Here is an 18,526-nt window from a genome sequence, read left to right as displayed (position 1 = left end):
TTTATTTCATCACATAATTTTTGAGTTGAAAATCTTCATTTGTTTTGTTTTTGTAAACACAGTATTTTGTTTTTTTCTTATATATAAAACTGTCTTTTGAACGTATAATTCGATTTAGTATTTTTTAACGACAGTTGTTTTTTTTGACGACTAAATTTTCATATAGTTCATTTTATATCCAAAAAAAAAAAAACCATTTGGATAATTTTTTTTTTGGTGAAAAAAAAATCGATAAACGACTACACTTAAATTACTTTACAAATTTTATAGCGATTGCACATTCATACAAAATCGTTTGTACTCGGACTTGTCAGTGGCTCAATGACCTAGAACAGAAAAAAAAAAACGTAAAATTAATTTTAAATAAACAATTATTTATTTTATAAAAGTGTATTTCAAAAGACGAAATGATTGTAGATTGCAGCGCCAATGTGGTCAAAATTGAACTAATAGGATGGGTCAATTATTACTGGTCTAGGGGGCTGTTGAAATTATCCTGCTTCAAGGTAGTACAATTGTTAAAATTTTCATGTTTTATTATTTTAAAAAGATTGCACATATTGGAATGAAATTTCTTTGAGGTGAAATGTCTTTTCACGTCAAATTTCGAAGCTTTTGACTCGAAACAAAAACGAGAAACTTCACCGATAAAAAAGTCCGATTCAAGTATAAAATTCATTCAATTCCAAGATGGTAAATAATTTGTTTGCGAAACTATTTTATTTGAAATTTCAGAAATTTGTAACTGAAATTTCTTAAACGCGATTCTTTGAGGCTACCTTATCTGTGATGTGCTAAAAAAAGACAGCTGATTTGGTCAAAAAATATCAACTCATGCTAATTCAATACATGCTAACTAAACTCAATTCAAATAAATTTAGTTGATTATAATTTGGCTAGCGGGAGTTGGGTCTATGAGTCCTGGCTTTCATCTCTAATTCTCTGTCAATGGAGCATCAACAAAACATCAAACAGTAAAGAAAACAGAGCGCTGATCTGGTACAAAAGAAGTCGTGGAATTGTTTCCAAAAAAATCCTTCCCATTTGAAATTCATGTCGATGTGTTTCGATACTCATAAAAATAACGACTGATGGCAGCGATATTAAAATTTAAAAGAACATAAATTTAAAACGATTGAGATGAATTGACTTCCAAGAACAATTGGGAACGGCCTCGATATTCGGGCTCTAAAAATCCATCGCCAACACACAAATCCACATCCAATGAATATTACCCTCTTTCTGAAAATGCCGGGTAAAAATTGGACGTCAACTTTTATTGGACTGCTACATATTGCCCATTCTGTTAGTTATATAATTTGACCACCAGTGGCGTGTATCTACTAATCTGATTTCGTCTATATATGACATTGAAACAAAAAATTTCAAGTGTTTTCTTCAATTGCCTCCAACCAAAATCAACTTACCAAATGGCCTCAAAATTTTGCGCCAGCATGTAAATATACATGTATTTAATAATTTTTTTCTTAATCATGGCTTTAAAAACGAAATATTTATTTTTTGTGATTCGTTTCTGGTTAAAATCTTAGAATCAGGTGCATTGCATTCTTTTTTTTTTTAAATTTTATATTTAATCATTAAAAATATGAAAGGATTTCAAAGCGCATGATCAAAGGCACAATATTTAGACCAATACACTTATCTAAATTGAATTTTGGCTTTTGCATTATTTGAATACACCCTAATATATTGTTCGGTAATTTTTTAGGGGAACCAAAAATCCACTATTAATTTTGTATATATAGCCAATAGATCCTAAAAATCACTTCACGTTACATGCGCCGTATACTCGTTAGAAAAATTCTTAATGATAAAATATAAATGTAATAATCGATTGAGTGTGTTTTCTGGTTTAAAAAGTTGGTAATTCTTTCTGGAAATGAGATCTTCTACCCTAAAACTGATCCAGAACAAATATTTTTTGGCAAATAATTTTTTGTCAAGTTATATATCATTGTATTTTCCATGGACCATTTTGCCTAATAGATCGTTTGAGCAGTAAGCATTGCTCGGTTTCAGCTCAAGGCTTGTAGGTTTTTTCATCCAAAAATTCAGACCCAGTGTACTATTTCAAACCTATTGAATTTCAAATGGTTGAATTTTGGCGATTCCTTTTCTCTCAAGAAGGTAATATTGAGAAATTGTCTTTGAAAAGTCAAATAGTCTGTCAATGTTGCTCCATTCAGAGATCGATATGAGGAAATATCAATAGAATAGGCATTCTCGAAAATCTGAAGAGGAAATTTGAACTTGCACTTGATTGAAGTACGTCCTCTCGCGAGATAATACCGGCCCTGCCCAAGGGTTCAAGAAAGACGATCGTGAAAAATGAACGCTACAGAATAATCAGAGCAAGTATTTATATTGATTTAATAAGAACACCACAGTTTGGCGTTTTTAAAGTAGTTCGGCCATCACATGACTAGTCAAGTTATCAAATAATTTATTGAATTTAAATCTCAGTTATGAATAAAAATAATATTTGTATCACGTAAATGTTTTTTAATACTTTTAAAATATCGCAAAAGATAAAATTTTGACGTAAAAATACTTTTTTGACTAGTTTTTGACGTTTAAACGTCAAAAACCAAAGTTTTTTTATGTTTTCTTTTTGGAAAGTTCCATAAGGTAATGTTACTTGCTCAAACAGCCGAAATACTTTAATTAGAGGTTATTTTTTGAACTACTGGATTTAGTAATAGAGCCATTAAGTCTAACAATACTGAACAAGGCCAATATTGATTGAATTCCAGAAAATGTACACTGACTTCAAGACTAACAGTTTTTAACAATTTCCTGGATCAGTTTTAAGTAGGTCTCAATCATAGAAAAATTACCATAATTTTTTTAGTCCCCTGCGGCTAAGGAAAAATCTAATAATACAATAAAAAGTTTTATAAATAGCTTGTCTTTTGGTTTGTTTTTTTTTCAATCTACAGACAAATGCAAATTTCTACATGGAATATTTTTTTAGATTTATATAAATATAATAAATATCAGGATTTCTACAAATTTTTTTTCTTTTGTAACTCAAAAAATATTAGGAGTAAACATTTGTTGGTATCTCTACTAAAAACAATAAAAATTGAACACTTTCAAAATATTTGGTAACTATAGAAATTAAAGATAAAGTGTTCGAGATCGTAAATCTCAAGAATCTAGAATTTGTGAAATCGAAAATGTAGGTAACTTTCAAATTTTGCAGCTTATGTTTGAATGTGAATAATCTTTTTAGTCTTTAAAGCAATTTTATTGATCCTTTAAAGTACTTTTTTTATCCCTACCCTATGTGTTCTTTAGCGTCAGAAGTAATCCAAAATATGTTGACTTAATCCGATCAGTATTGACTGAGATATACAACATTAACTACAACTTTTGTCTGAAAACTTTTTTGATCTGATCCCTCAGTTCAAAGCTAGACTCTAGAAAACTGAAATTTCAATGTTCAATTCAAATTTCGCACTTAAAAATGACCATATCTTTTTCCCCTCACCACAGGCAGCCAAATGACCCAAAATTTGTGATCAGTGCCCTTAAAATTGCCCCATAGAAAAGTATTTTCAGCAATTCGAAAAAAAAAAAATCAACAAAATCTACCAGAACACTAGGCTAACATACTATGTTTGAACTCGGTGGATCAAAGACTCCAAAGTAGTACTCAATCCACTAATTACATTTAAAGTGGCCGCTATGATATTACCTTTGTTAGACGGCATTTTTTCAAACGCAAAGTCTACGTTTTTAATTTCCAAAAGTTACATAATCGATATTCGTGGAAGAGAAATAAAGTATTTACAAATAGAAACGGAAAAGAAAATATCTCGATAAACTAAACGATTCGTTTACCTAAACAAGGCTGTCTTTATTGATTAAAAAAACAAATGCGTATAATAAATTCGATTCGTAAAAACTAACTCGTAAACATTACCTGAAACTAACTCGTAAACATTCATAATCTAAAATTAGGAATCTTTTTTGTGCGTGTTTATTTTTCTATTCAAAGATGTGTTTAAATGCTTACAGGAATAGAAACGGTAAATTTACTTTGATGTGAAAATGTATTTTGTCCAATAATGGTCCCACAATTAGAGGTTAAGGAAAAATACTTGAAGGATGTAAGCAGAGCCAATAATTCCTTTATTTCCCAAGGAAGCCATTTTTAGCACTTCGGAAAAGTCGACTCTGTCAATCAAAGATTGACTACGAATGTTCCAGAAAATTGAATAATAGTCAGGTTAATTTGGTTACCGGATCATTCTGGCGAAATAGCAGATGCTCTGGTGTAAGAATAATTTCCAAAAATGCCCCTTTATTAGGAACCAGTAATTCTCCTAGCAAGATGTTCCCTGGTGTTTCAAATCATAGAATGGTTGAATCAAGCCCTTGATTAGTGATACTTTGCGAAAGGCAAGCAAAAGGTAGTGAGTTTCGATTAAGGGGTTATATCCAGTTAGAATTTTCAAAGAATCGCTTTTTTATTTGCATTTCCGAAATGTACATGTATTTAAGTATATTCTATGAAAACTTTTTGAAAAGTTTATCCGAAAAATAATCACGAAGATATTATATTTGCAAAACCTAACAGGGAGTCAATTTCGACTAGATAAATTTTCGGAAGTTTCGAAGGAGAACCATTCCGCTGTATGTCTGTGGAATCAATAGAATCCCGTCACTTGAACCAATTTCCATCTCTCTCCAGAAGACGGATAACTTTCAAGATGAGTGAAGAAAAAGCTCGAAAAAATTATACGCATTTGTTATTAAAATATCAAATTCTCGTTTCAAAACAAAAGAAAAGGGACCAAAAAATAAATTATGTACAGTGTTCTAAGTTATAATGCATCTTGTATCATCTACGCTAGCAAATTCAGACATTAATCTCTCGTACAACTTTCTTTTTTTTATAATGAGGACGGATGTGAGAAATTTTCGCAACTATAATAAACACATCTAAAATTTGCCGCCTAAATTTATTATAATTATTTTATATTTAATTTTATTTACTAATACATCCAAAAGTGCAAAAAACATTCGACTTAATATTATCAAAGTGTGTGTGTGTGTGTGTTTTTTTAATTACATTTTTTCTAAGCATTTTTTAATTTTAATTATTGCTTATACATTAATTTTAATTCGACAGCTTCTAGAAATTATTTGGATTTTCGTTTGTTCGATTTAGAAAATTTCTTAGGTTGATCATGGAATAATAAATTTACGGGAAAAATTCGCCATTGCTGATTTTACCTCGACAATTTTTAGTACCTGAATGACCGAGCTTTACTCGGTATTTATTGAGTTGAAAAAGATACAAATTTTATCACTAATATAAGAACCGTTTAAAATGTCTTCACACAAACACCAATTTGAATGTCCCGGTAATTTACTTTATTTCGTCGCCAATAGATGTCAGGAAGAGTCATATTTTGCAATGTATGTTTCAGTTTTTCCTGAAAACACGAATAAAACGATGTTTTCTAAAAATGTAATTTAGATAGATCACTTTTTCGCCCCAAAAACCCGTTGCTTACTCATTTTCAGGAAAATCGTTGGAGTCGTTTCTGAGATTGCTGATAGGTATCTTGCCATATAGAGTTCTCTTTCTGCAGAAAATCAAAAAAATTAAAAGCAGATCCGAGCCTATTGATAAATAGTTAGTAACCTAGTAGTCTAAATTGGAACTACTCAAAATGGGTCCACTTCCTATTTTATTTAGTACGAATTATTATCGAGAACTAACGGGATTGCAACTCCTAGTTATTTGATAAATGCTGAGTGCAAGTATTGCCATCTGTTAGTCTAAATTGGAATTACTCAAACCGCCTTCACATCCTGTTTTGATTAGTACGAATTATTATCGCTAGTTGGCGGGTTTACAACTCCCAGTGATCAATAGAGAGATTGCTGAATTTCTGTATAATTTCGGCACTATCCCTACCCTTGGAAGCTGTTTATCATAAGAAAATCAAGATACCTTGTAAAAGGAATGGTTGAAAAATGCGCCAAGCCAAGTCAATTTTAATACAATTCCAAGCCAGTTTAGATATTTAGTAAAAATTTAGCTTGATCTTTGGCGATAAGCTACAGTCTTTGTTATCTTTTCATACCTTGTAGACAAAGTCGCGGGGAGCGGCTGGTATTATGAAAATTTATTATTCCATAGATCAACTTTTCTAAATAATAGATTAAAGCATCACTTTATGCAAAATTTTTTTACTTTTCGACTTTTTCAAGTCCTCCAATTTGCGATAATTATTGCTTCAATCTAAAATAATGTTTTTGTGGGAACTCGCATACACTTTTTCGTGCCCTACCAAATGATTTTCTTGAATTCGCAGTATTCGAAAGATCTTCAAGTCGATGATAATTTATTTTTATTAAATTACGTACGAGATTGAAAAATATCCGAATTCGAAAGGAGTAATAACTATTACAGAGTATTTACATCATTCTTTTGTCGATTACCTCTGAATCAAAGTAAGGTGGCAACACTGTTTGCATGGAATAATACAGAAAAATTTGTTCATAGAACTTTTTTTGTATAAATATTAAAAAAAAGATTTCCAATAATATATAATCGAAGAAGAGATACCAACTGGAATTGGAAATCTTTTCATGCTCATAAATATTTCAAAATAAAACATAACCTACAAAACAAAATTTGAATTCCTTAAATTTTAAATATTTCAAAATACGATTTTTTTTAGAAACATATTTACTATGTACAAAAAATTTGATGGTTTAGGCCGCATAAAAAAATTTTATACAAGCTGCCCTAAATTTACCTAAAACAATAATAAAATATTTGCTAATGTATCGAAAATTTGATAAAATTACAACAAAAACAAAAATAACACAAAAATATTTTCAGGAAGTCATCCTGGGGTACAAACAAAAAACAAAATATCGTCCAAAAAATTTGTGAGTAGAAAAAATTGTGGGGTGTTCGGGGGGAGAAGAAGAGTAAAGAATTTTTATCTGATAACTATTTGACAATCCTTGGTTAGAGCTCTTACCTCTTCACCAACTGTGCTTGGATACAGTCTTGACGGTTGATACACATTTTTCTCCAATGAAAATTGATCCTCGGTGGTTTTCCTATACACTGGATTATCGAAGTTCATTGATGTTACGTTACGATGTAAGTAATGTCGATATATGAAGAATGCCATCTGAAAATGAGATTACAAAATTTAATCGATCGTTTTAAATTATAATAACAATAATGGAATTTAACCTCCGTTTCTCAGACCATGTCTATAATAGGGACCACCCACGTCAAAGCCAATAGTCAAAGCAAGTTAAGATACCTATTGATAATTTCAATTCGCAGAAAGCTGGTTTAATTCGAAGCTCGAATTATAATTTTCAATATTGATAATTTTAATTAGCGGAAAGCTGATTCATTTAAAGAATGATCCAAAATTAGTATATTTCCACACTTGGGTTAATAAAATTGGATATTAATCGGATGTGATAGAGCAAAATTCCATTTTTTGGATTTTGATGACGTCATAAAGTTCAAAAAATCAATTTTTTTCATAAGACACCCAAATTTTATCCGATCTGAATGGAATTTTTATTGAAACCCACTAATTTTGGATCAAATTTATCATTTTTGATGTTATCTTTTAGCTAACATTCACCTTTGTGCAAAATATCGGTACCAGGTCCTTATTATCTTCAAAACTTTTAGAGTTAGGATAAATTTGACCAAAAATTTTAAAAGTATGACCCAAATTTAGTATCCATACTTGGTTTATTAAAATCGGATATCATTTGTGTGTGATAGTGCAAAATTCCATTTTTTGGATTTTGATGACGTCATAAAGTTCAAAAAATCATTTTTTTTCATAATACACCCAAATTTTATCCGATACGAATAAAATTTTTTTGAAATCCACTAAATTTTGGTCAAACTTTTCAATTTGGATGTTTTTTTTAGTTAACATTCATCTCTGAGCGAAACAACGATACCAGGACTCCACAGAAAGATGGTTTCTATGTGGAGCCTTATAAGGAACTTGGAATTAAAATCCGAATAAAATTATCAATATTGGTAATTTGAATTTCGTAAATCGTATCGCTTAGTATGTTCGTGGGTGTACTTACCAGTGTCAAAACAATTAAAACAACTGTTACAATCGCTATTACAATGACAGCAATCATACCAGCATCGGAATTTTCTGGTACGAATACCGTACTGTTTGGATGTGATTTTTGTACACCAGGATTTACTGTTCCTGTAAAAAAATAGAATACAAATTAAGAACCATTTAACGAAAAAAATTTTAAGGGAATGTATTAATAATTCAGCTACAATTGTAAACAAAAATTATGGAATAGATTTTATGAAGCATGAAGCAGATTTTCGTGACGAAATTTTGCTTATAGTTTTCGAACTTTGCAGAGTGCAACGGCTGAAATTATGTGTAAGAAAAATATGAAAGCTTTAATGTGAAATTTAATAGTTGTAATAAAGCAAGCGATTTATTGTTGTATGTCCGAAATGTCGGAGATAAAATTAGTTCCTTGAAATATGTTCCAGGTTGAAAGGAATTTGAAGGAAATAAAAAAAGACTCCAATTATTTTCCAAAATTACGGCATTTTCATTGAAATAATCATTTAAGATGTTAATCGATTTTATTTTAGGTCCCCCCAGTGAATTTGATGTAGCCAAATTATTATTACATTCGAGATGTGAAATATCCAAAAATGTTTCATTTTGAAAACACCTTCCAAAAAAGAAAGTTTTGAAACATTTTTTAAAAAGTGTAAAAAAAAGCCACTAAAACTATCTCTAAAACTAAAAATAAAAAGTTCACACTCTAATAAGATGCACTATCGAGAAATAAAAAGTAAAACCCGTCACCATAAAATCACCACCCAAAGAAAATAGGTCTAGGGACAGGCGTAGTATTTGGCAGTTATTTCAGAACGACTGGAAATTTGATCAGGCTGTTGTCAAAATGGTGTCTATCAACTTTTTCCTCGAAGAAAATTTTCATAGCCGAGGATTTCTCTTTTAGGGGGTATGAAAAATTTTTATTGCTTGGTAAAGCTTAAAATTGATGAATATTCGTTGAGGATGATATCCAAAAAAAGAAGATAATTGAATGAAAATTGCAAAATTTTTTTGTCCAGCAAATTTGCCGTTCCAAAATGGTGTTATTATCAATATTGGAAAGGAATGGTGGAAAGTCTTTATGTACGCCATTCTGGAGAATTTGTGAATCAAAATTTGGTTCTGGGCAGCATTAAAATTCGTAAACTCGCTCTAACCTGAAATGTAGCACAGAACTGCCAAACTTACTTAAATGAGCTGACACAAGGCTGTCATACACAAGCATCAATGGGAATTCGGGAGTTCCGGATGCCTATTGATGCTAATTGCAAGCTGATCCTGAATGAGGATATCCTTAAAAAGACGTTTTGTAACAAATAATTGAACCCGATTTTTGAATTTTTTGGGTCAAAATACCCTTAAAAACTGAATTTTATCGAATTCTGAAACAGAAAAATTTTTTTGATTTTTTCGATTTTTTCCCAACCCAACCCAACTCAATCCAACTTCAAAAAATTTCAAAAAAAACGAAAAAATTTTGTTGTTTCGGAATTTGATGAAACACAGTTTATAAGGTATAATTGACCCAAAAAATTAAAAAATCGGGTTCATTTAACGATTGGGCGGCTAATTTTTGAGATATCGACAAAAATCGATCCAAAAAGTCGTTTTTTTCAAACTTCTACTAGCTCAATCGTTAAATAAACCTGATTTTTGAATTTTTTGGGTCAAAATACCCTTATAAACTGAGTTTTATTGAATTCCGAAATAGAAAAAATTTTTCAATTTTTTCGATTTTTTTCAAGGGGTACCCCTTCAAAAAATTCTAAAAAATCGAAAAAAATTTTGTGTTTCGGAATTTGTTGAAACACAGTTTATAAGGTATAATTGACCCAAAAAATTCAAAAATCGGGTTCATTTAACAATTGAACGGGTAATTTTTGAGATATCGTCAAAAATCGATCCTAGGACTCGATTTTTTCAAAATCTACCAGCCCAATCGTCAAATGAACTCGATTTTTGAATTTTTTGGGTCAAAATTACCTTATAAACTAAGTTTTATTGAATTCTGAAACAGAAAAATTTTTTTCGATTTTTTCCAAGGGGTACCCCTTCAAAAAAATTTCATGAAACAAAGTTTCTAAGGTATAATTGACCCAAGAAATTCAAAAATCGGGTACATTTAACGATTGGACGGATAATTTTTGAGATATCTACTACAAGACAGATATGGGCAACGTATAATCGTTGGCGTAATCGTAAGATTTTATATCGCTTCAAAGGATATCTCTATAAACAAAATCGTTGCGGTTATTACAGGATACTGGCTAGGCGTCAGGTACGCTGAACGACTGGGCCTTCTAGTACATCACTATTATTACAGGAGCTGTCACAGTGGAGAGAAAGAGAAAACGATGTCTCATCTTCTCTGTCACTATCCAGACCTTGCCATGAGGAAATGGACTCACTTGAGCCAGCCTTTCTTTGACGGCCTCTTCAACGTCAAGTCCGTTGTCGTCAAAGGACTTCTGTTGTACTTAAAAAGCTCCAAATGGTTCATGGAGTAGTAGACGAGGGATGGGCCATTCCTTTTTTCGGAACCTATGATCTACGTGTGTCCCTCCCCAGGACAGCCACTTAACAAGATGATTGCCAATATTAGAAATTTTTAAGATGTCTGACAACGGATATTTCGTTCTTCCAAGAGTCTGACAAAATGATTTTGTTGCATTTTTAATTTACGTTATCGTATTATTTGAATATCGCCCTCAATGAAAATTCACCTAAAAATATTACAGACCCCCTGACTATGAAAATTTTCTCAGAGAAAAAAGTTGTAACAATCAAATACTACGCCTGTAATGACTATCAAATACTACGCCTGGCCATCTAAAAAGAAAAGTATAATTTCAAAAAAAGCGAAAAGTGTAGAAAAACTTAAAAAAAAAACTGATTTTGTAACTTGGTACTCACTGACTGTATTTGCTAAATCACTTAAGGTCGTTGTTCTTACGGAGGTTGTATTAATAATTAATTTAGCTGAAGAATAAACGTAAACAAAAAAAAAAATGGTAAAAAATCATAAACAAAAAATTTGTAAAAAAAATAAAAAACAAAAGAATAAAATAAAAAATTTTGAAAAAATATTAAAAAAAAAAGGTTGAACCTAATTTAAAAGTAGATTTTGCATGTATAGATAACGCATGCGTTCCTCTATTCATTGTCAAAACAAAAATTTTACTACAATATTTGCTTGTTAAAATTCGGCGGGAAATATTGGGCCCAACAATCCTGGGAGCAATCCCAGAAAAGAACCTGTAGATTTTTCTGTAGCCTCATCTTAAAATAGCACCTTCCACCCAGAAACGCTTCGCTTGTTGATGGTGAGTTCCTCTCAAGCATGACAGAACGGACACCTTAATCTAGATGCTTGAGACTCAATTCAATTGCGGCACCCCTCTGTTATAAAGGGTGTTTTTTTGTAGGTTTACAACTTTGAGTTGGCAAAACTCTTTTGTTTGATAACCGATTTGAAAACAACACGCCAAAGCGAGGCTTGCACGTAATGGATCTGTCAATTGGTCTACAAGATCGTGGGATCTAAACTCATTCGATTATTTTCTTTGGGGATATGTAGAGTCACTTGTCTACGCAAAAAACCCAGAGACGAAAAAGTATGAGAAAATTGGAACTCTAAGAGACTGATCTTTGAACAGAATGGTCGCAATTATCAATTTCCGATTTATAAAACTCGTCAGTAAGTCTAAACTTTCTTCCATTTTTCAACAGATTTGGCAAGAAAATAACCGGTTCATTTATGATCTTCTCTTTGTCAGAGATTTTCTCATCAGACCTCATGGAGGAGAAAATACCGACGAAGGCATAGAAATGGGAATACTGCTCTTCCCTAGATCTGAACTGTCTATTTATCTATTTAATTAAGTTCCTTTTTTCAGCTCTCGTAGACCGAAAATTTTTGATTTCCCCCCTAGATCAGAAACTTGGTACACATGTTCCACGAGTAGTCACCTTAAAACGGCTTAAGTTTTAAAACGAGGTAGTTTTCTCTCTTTCTTATAATTTTCCTCAACATTCTGGTGCCAGAGGAGATACCAAAAGCCTTCTATTTTAACAAGCAAACATTTTTTGGGAAAAAAAAATTACAACAAGAAACTCACCATCTTGTACGCACATCAAACCATCAGAAAGTAAGCGTAAACCGTCCGGACATGCGCAACTGATACGCGGTGAATGTATATTAATTTGTGGTGCAGGTAAGCACAAATGTGAGCAACGTCCATTCACAGCTTGACAATAATTTTGTCCATCTGGTTGCCGATACGGATGATAAACATGGATTACCATTGGATTCTGTAACATTTGGGTCGATGTGACTGGTTGTACATGTTGACCAGTAAACTTATTTGCTTTGTAAATGGCTGCATTATCCCAATCGGTCCAATATAGCCAATCTTCAAATGTTGTTATGGAAAATGGATGTTTAAGTGTGTCTGGTGCATATAAAATTAATCTTCGTCCACTACCATCGTAATTACATGAAGAAATAACGTTTAATTTCGCATCGACCCAGTAGACCCGTTTGTGTACGAGGTCAAGTGTTAAACCATTCGGCCATTTCACTTCGTATGAAACAATCGTTTGCCGATGTGAACCATCCATACCAGCACGTTCAATTTTAGGTTCTTTACCCCAATCAGTCCAGAACATCCAACCCTCCAATGGATTAAGTGCAATCGCACGTGGTTCTTCGAGATTATCCCGTATTAAAACTTTATGCATGCGACCTTGGAAGGTTGCCAATTCGATGGTATTTTTAATACTATCCGTCCAGTAAATATGATTATAAATCCAATCGACAGCCAAACCATCGGATGTTGTGAGCTCGTCTCCAATCACAACAGTTCGATCACTACCCTCATCGATTGGAGCTTTGTAGATTTTCTGATCGCTTACATCACTCCAGAATATCATTCCCGTTCGGAATACGAAATCTAAAGCTGTCGCCCATTTTGTATTATTTACAATACTTGTCATCTCATGATGATCTAGTGAAATTTTACGAATATCATGACGCCGTGCGAAAAGTAAAGATGCATGACCTTCTACAGCTTTGCATCGAGTATGATCACGTGGATCTCGCATATAACCCGCTTGACATTCACATTTAAAACTACCAATTTCGTTTGTACAATCCTGTGAGCAGGTTCCAGGTATTACACATTCATTAATATCTTCACATTTATGTCCACCTACTAATTTATACCTGAAAAAAGTAAAAAAAAAAAACATATAATTGGTATTTTTACATCGAATTTTTTCGAAAAAGCACAACTTTCTTAAAATCTTTCCACTTGGTCGAGGGTCTATGGTAGAGCGGTTTTTCGAGGCTTAATCTTTTCGCCTTGACTTATTCGATCATGATATTTTAGCAGCAAGTGAAATTTTTTAATTTTTGATGCCAAAATCGGGCAACGAAAGAGTGTTTTTCAGTATGAGTTTTTCGCGGTAAAAAGTAAAACTCGTAGAGCTCTGAAACTTGCACACGTTACTAAAAAATACCTACTTTACATTTAAAAAAAATTTGTAATTGTTATCTTTCGTGTAACGACGGCTATGATCCCGTTAAAATCGAGTGTTTCTGCATCCCAAAAAATGTACTTTTAACAAGGCCCGATTTCGGCATCAAAAATTTAAATATTTCGCTTGCTGCTTAAATATCATAATCGAAGAAGTCTAAACGAAGAGGTTAAGCCCCGAAAAACCGCTCTACTACAATCCCTCGACCAAGAGGAATATACGAAAGGTGTCTTTTTTTGGAGAGAGACACCTTTGCTCGGCACCTACACATCCAAATCGGACTTCCAGACGTCAATCGATAGTTTTTTTTGAGATCTAGAACTTTCCTATTTAATTTTTATGCATTGGGTATAAATTTTTATTCTAACCGAAAGAAAACCGTTTCTTTTTACTTTTGCGAATTTTTTTCGGTTAAATTAGCCATTGATTAGTCGTAAAACAAAAAACGCTATGTTTCTTGGCTTGTTTTCTTCTGTAATAACGTATTTTTTGTTTTCTGATACCAATTTTGTCAAATTTAACATTGGGCCTCGGTTGATTAATTGGATTAAACATCAAAAAGGAAAGTTCGTAAAAAAAATCTCAACAGATTTTACTTACCCAGGTTTACATTCACAATAATAAGATGCTGGAGTATCGTGACAAATTTGTGAACAATTACCATTTGATACAGCACATTCGTTAATATCACATTTATCAGTCGGTTCATCCTTCCATTCGGGACAGTCTTGTTTTTTATCACATACAGCAGATAATGGAATACACATTCCACCGCCACAATCAAATTGAGTTTTTGGATCACATTGAGCTGCAGGTGTTGCTAAAATTTGTAAGAAATTTATCCTTAAAACAAATAGAAGGAAGTAAAGACCCAAGCGTGAGGATAAAAAACAAAACAATTTATTGTGCTAACCCAAATTTTTACAAAACATTTATATACAAGGTGGATCATTTTAATATTGTTTGCATTCGGCGTACACTTTTTAAGATCGTTGAAAAATTAATGGAAACATTTTTTCCCGCTCTTTCAACCTTCGACGCAAAGAGGTAGGAGATAATAATAATTTTTTAGCTACATTTTCAAAAAATTGAAAGTGGATGCTTTCGAATTTGAACTGTATACTGTCAAGATCGGATCAATTTTCGAGGAGATACAGACACCCGAAATTACGATAATTCATTTGATAATAATTCTATCTGAACAAAATTCTGTGCCCACTGTTCATAACTCAAAAAGGATTCATCGGATTCTTTTAAAATTTTTAGAGAATATACATCGGAGACTTCTGTGTAATCATTATTCGAGAAAATACAGTAATTTTAAGTCAAAAGTTTCAATTTCGCTTTGACAGTTAATAACTCGCTCAACAAAGCTCCTACGATAAAGCTGAATAGCCTAAAGTTTTCTACATTCGAGCATTCTTGTTTTTTTTTTTTTTTTGTAAAATTCAAAGAAGGCAGTATATCACTCTACCGTCCTCATGCGACATTTTTGATTCACCCTGTAAATTCCACAACACAATGAAGTTTGGATGGAAACTTAATTCAGTCAAATTATACATGAAAAAGGGGTGAAGGGGGTTCTTTAAAAATTAATACTATAGTTTTTGATGAAAAACCAGCCCTTTCAGGTAAAAATCGTCAAAAATCGAAATAAGGTCAAAATTTTCGAGGTTTTTATTATTTTTCGACATGAGCCAGTCGTTTGCCGAGGTCAAAAACTTGGATTTAACATTGTCTTTACATTCCAAACAACATATAAAAAAAAACCTGATCTGATGCAAGGTCTAATGTGTAATTTGATTGAATTAACTTGACTCTCATTTTGAGCCGTATGCCAGCTAAAAATGTAACAGGATTCAATTGTGCTAGTGAAAGCTGCTTTTCAGTGTACATGTATGGTGACAAGAAGAATTAAATTTTCAAATACTTACGACAATCGTTCTCATCCGTGCCATCTGCACAATCGGAAACACCATTACAAATTAAATGACCGGAAATACATGCACGATCACCGGTCAAACATTGGAATTGATCAGATCTACATGTCGTTGCATTTTTACATCGTGCTGGCGATTCATCAGCACCGTCAGGACAATCAACGTCTCCGTCACATACCCACGACAAATGTAGACATGTTGTACCGTCGTCACATGGAAATTCTGTTGAAATACAATGTGACGCGTGTTGTGTACCAGATGGACATCCCTGGAAAAAGAATAAGTTATAAGAAAGCTTTGAAAGATATAACCTTTGAAGGGTCGTAGCTCGGACGGGAAGGGTTTTTGAGGGTTGAGTCCATAAAAACTTTTGAAAAATTGAATAAAATAACATTTCTTCCGGGGTGTCGGAATTACCAATTAGTGTATTATCAGCAATTATCTATTCGCCAAAACCCGCTGAATGACAATTATCGTTCGTGGAAACACGAATGACAGCTGCTAAGAATTTACTGTTTTGAATTTTGACATAGATTTTTTTGAAACTTACGATTATCTGTGACGATGTCGGAGTTAAAAAATTCCGAAAATAATTTTCTAGCTAGTTGTCACAAAAATGTCAAGGTTGCATTTCTTAGAGGCAATATTGTATGTTCATAGTTGCACTTGTCAATTTATTCTACAAAAAATTGTATTTTTTTTACCTGATACATAATTTTTCACTTATAAAAGAAATAATGTCAAATCAGTAATTGATATTGCCAGTTATAATGTATTTAATTGAATTTAATATGATTTATTTATAGTATTTTAACAATTTCTTCATTTTAATTCATCGAACTCAAATTGAGGTTATAAGCTAGGATACCACTTAGATCAATTTTCAAAGGGATACCATCGAGAAATTCGAAGAAAACTAAATTTTAATTTCTAGGCTGAGAAAGTTTTAATCTAGCTACTTTAATCATGATCTACATTGAACATTTTCAGTAAATATACTCACTTTTATGATACAAAACACTTCTGAAAATATCTGCCATAGATTGACAGATCCCGCTATATATTTTAAAATTACCAAAAGATACTAAACGATTATTTTTTCACTTACCACGAACAGGCGAATAGAAAACACATTAATATGAGTTATTAATATTTCGAGTTATAATTAAATTGTTTTTCGTCGAATTCTCAATATTTACATTAGTTTACACATATACTTCTAGGCTTCACTAGGACACAAAATGGCGGATGATAATACCTATATTTTTACTCTTTAGTGCTATGTCTAAATGTATGAGCATCGCCTATTTTTTCGTATAGTGAGCGTACCAACATCTGAGGTAATTGCTTGGGTCAGCTAGGGACACTTATCAAAAAAAATACATTTATTAAAAGAAAAAAGGGACATTTATCAAAAAAATATACATTGAATATAGGGACATTTATCAAAAAAACATATATGGAATCCCAAAATTTCATATCACAAAATTTTTTACAAAAAACATGGTGATTTCACTGAACTTTTTCGCTTTTTGACTGAAAAAAATACTTATCACGTATCACTTTTACATTTTTTCTTACAAATCTACAATGACAAGTATGACAACAACACTTTGTTTTGACATTTCTACCCCGCCGCCATGATGGTTTTGCAATTACCTCAGATGTTGGCACACTTAAAATCGTTTGGCGATCAGCCTATGTAACTTAATCTTTCCGTATAGAGCGGCGTGTGTCAACATCTGAGCCCAATCCATCTCGAGAGCGTAGTCAGAAAGACAATAAATGTCCTTTTTATGGTGTAAAATCTGTACTTATGCAATCATTCTCGTAAAAATAATTATTTATTTTATTTATAGAGACAATAAGCAGTGGTATCTCATCAGGAGAGCAGTTGCCATTTTTGACGTCAAATGTACTGTCAAAAAAAATATATTTAATATATTATTTATGCTTAAGGTGATCAAAGAAGTTACTTATCACTTCATCATACATATCACGTATGACTTTACATGTTTTGTTACGAATCTACAATGACAAGTATGATAAATACACTTTGTTTTGACATTTCCACACCGCCGCCATGATGGATTTGACCCAAGCAATTACCTCAATGTTGAAATAATTTGACGCTCAGTCAAATATATATGGTTGTTGGTTGAATTACATTTTTTGATTTATTTGTATCTTATTATTGGGCCCTAATATCAACTAATTAGTGATTAGTTAATATCAGATGCTCTTTCCAAAAATTAGTGATACATTTTGAATTAATACCAATAGGAAAAGTTACTCCATAGTTGTCCTTCTTCACATTGGTTATAGACATAAACACAAACCTTTAAAGATAATGAAATTGAACAATCCTAATAACGAAGACTTTATCTATCGATCTTAATTAACACTTTTTTACATAGAGATTATTCTATGCCTTTTTACAGGATATTCTATAGACATAGAATGTTATATAGATGTAATGTTTCGCCATAATTATGGTTGTTAATTATATACTATTTTATAGTGATTACCTGCAATTAAATAATTTAGTTTGGTTTTATTTGGATATATGATTTTTGGCTTGTTTTGGCAACTAAAAATTTTTTTTTGAATATTAAATAAAATGACTTTGACGGCCTGACTGTTTTTTTCTAAAGCGTCAGCTGTGTTGAAACCAAGTGTTGTCAGTACTGTCCAAAGAGGGGTATAGTCGCAGGTCCTTCCACCTGCAGCCGCAGCACACGCAGTGACGCGTCTAAGACAACGCATGCATTAGATTTCATAGTAACAATAATCTGCGTCAGATGTTTGTTAAAGGAATAATACCTAAAATGTTAATTTTCACGAATTTCCTTAAGGGAAACAAAAATTAAAAAGGAATGGGAATGCTCACATATATAATAATAA

General features: G+C 32.1%; 1 protein-coding gene across 4 annotated transcripts in view; it reads right to left on the bottom strand.

Annotated features, from left to right (window-relative positions):
- Positions 1 to 205: 205 nt before the first annotated feature.
- The window catches only part of LOC123302075 (very low-density lipoprotein receptor-like), a 79,447-nt gene continuing 61,126 nt past the window's right edge, over positions 206 to 18,526 (bottom strand). For 2 of the 4 annotated variants that reach the window (XM_044884853.1, XM_044884855.1), the window contains 7 exons: positions 15,617 to 15,890; positions 14,283 to 14,502; positions 12,263 to 13,368; positions 11,058 to 11,123; positions 8,131 to 8,261; positions 7,035 to 7,190; positions 206 to 326 (listed from right to left, as the gene is read on the bottom strand). In XM_044884853.1, the coding sequence (XP_044740788.1) occupies positions 282 to 326; positions 7,035 to 7,190; positions 8,131 to 8,261; positions 11,058 to 11,123; positions 12,263 to 13,368; positions 14,283 to 14,502; positions 15,617 to 15,890 (1,998 nt within the window). In that variant the 3' untranslated portion in view covers positions 206 to 281. The remainder of the gene's footprint in view (positions 327 to 7,034; positions 7,191 to 8,130; positions 8,262 to 11,057; positions 11,124 to 12,262; positions 13,369 to 14,282; positions 14,503 to 15,616; positions 15,891 to 18,526) is intronic. The other 2 variants (XM_044884854.1, XM_044884856.1) reach the window with 2 other exon arrangements.

Source organism: Chrysoperla carnea, chromosome X (assembly GCF_905475395.1).
Source record: "Chrysoperla carnea chromosome X, inChrCarn1.1, whole genome shotgun sequence".
NCBI classification, from domain to species: domain Eukaryota; kingdom Metazoa; phylum Arthropoda; class Insecta; order Neuroptera; family Chrysopidae; genus Chrysoperla; species Chrysoperla carnea.
This window is presented reverse-complemented; position numbering and strand designations above follow the sequence as displayed.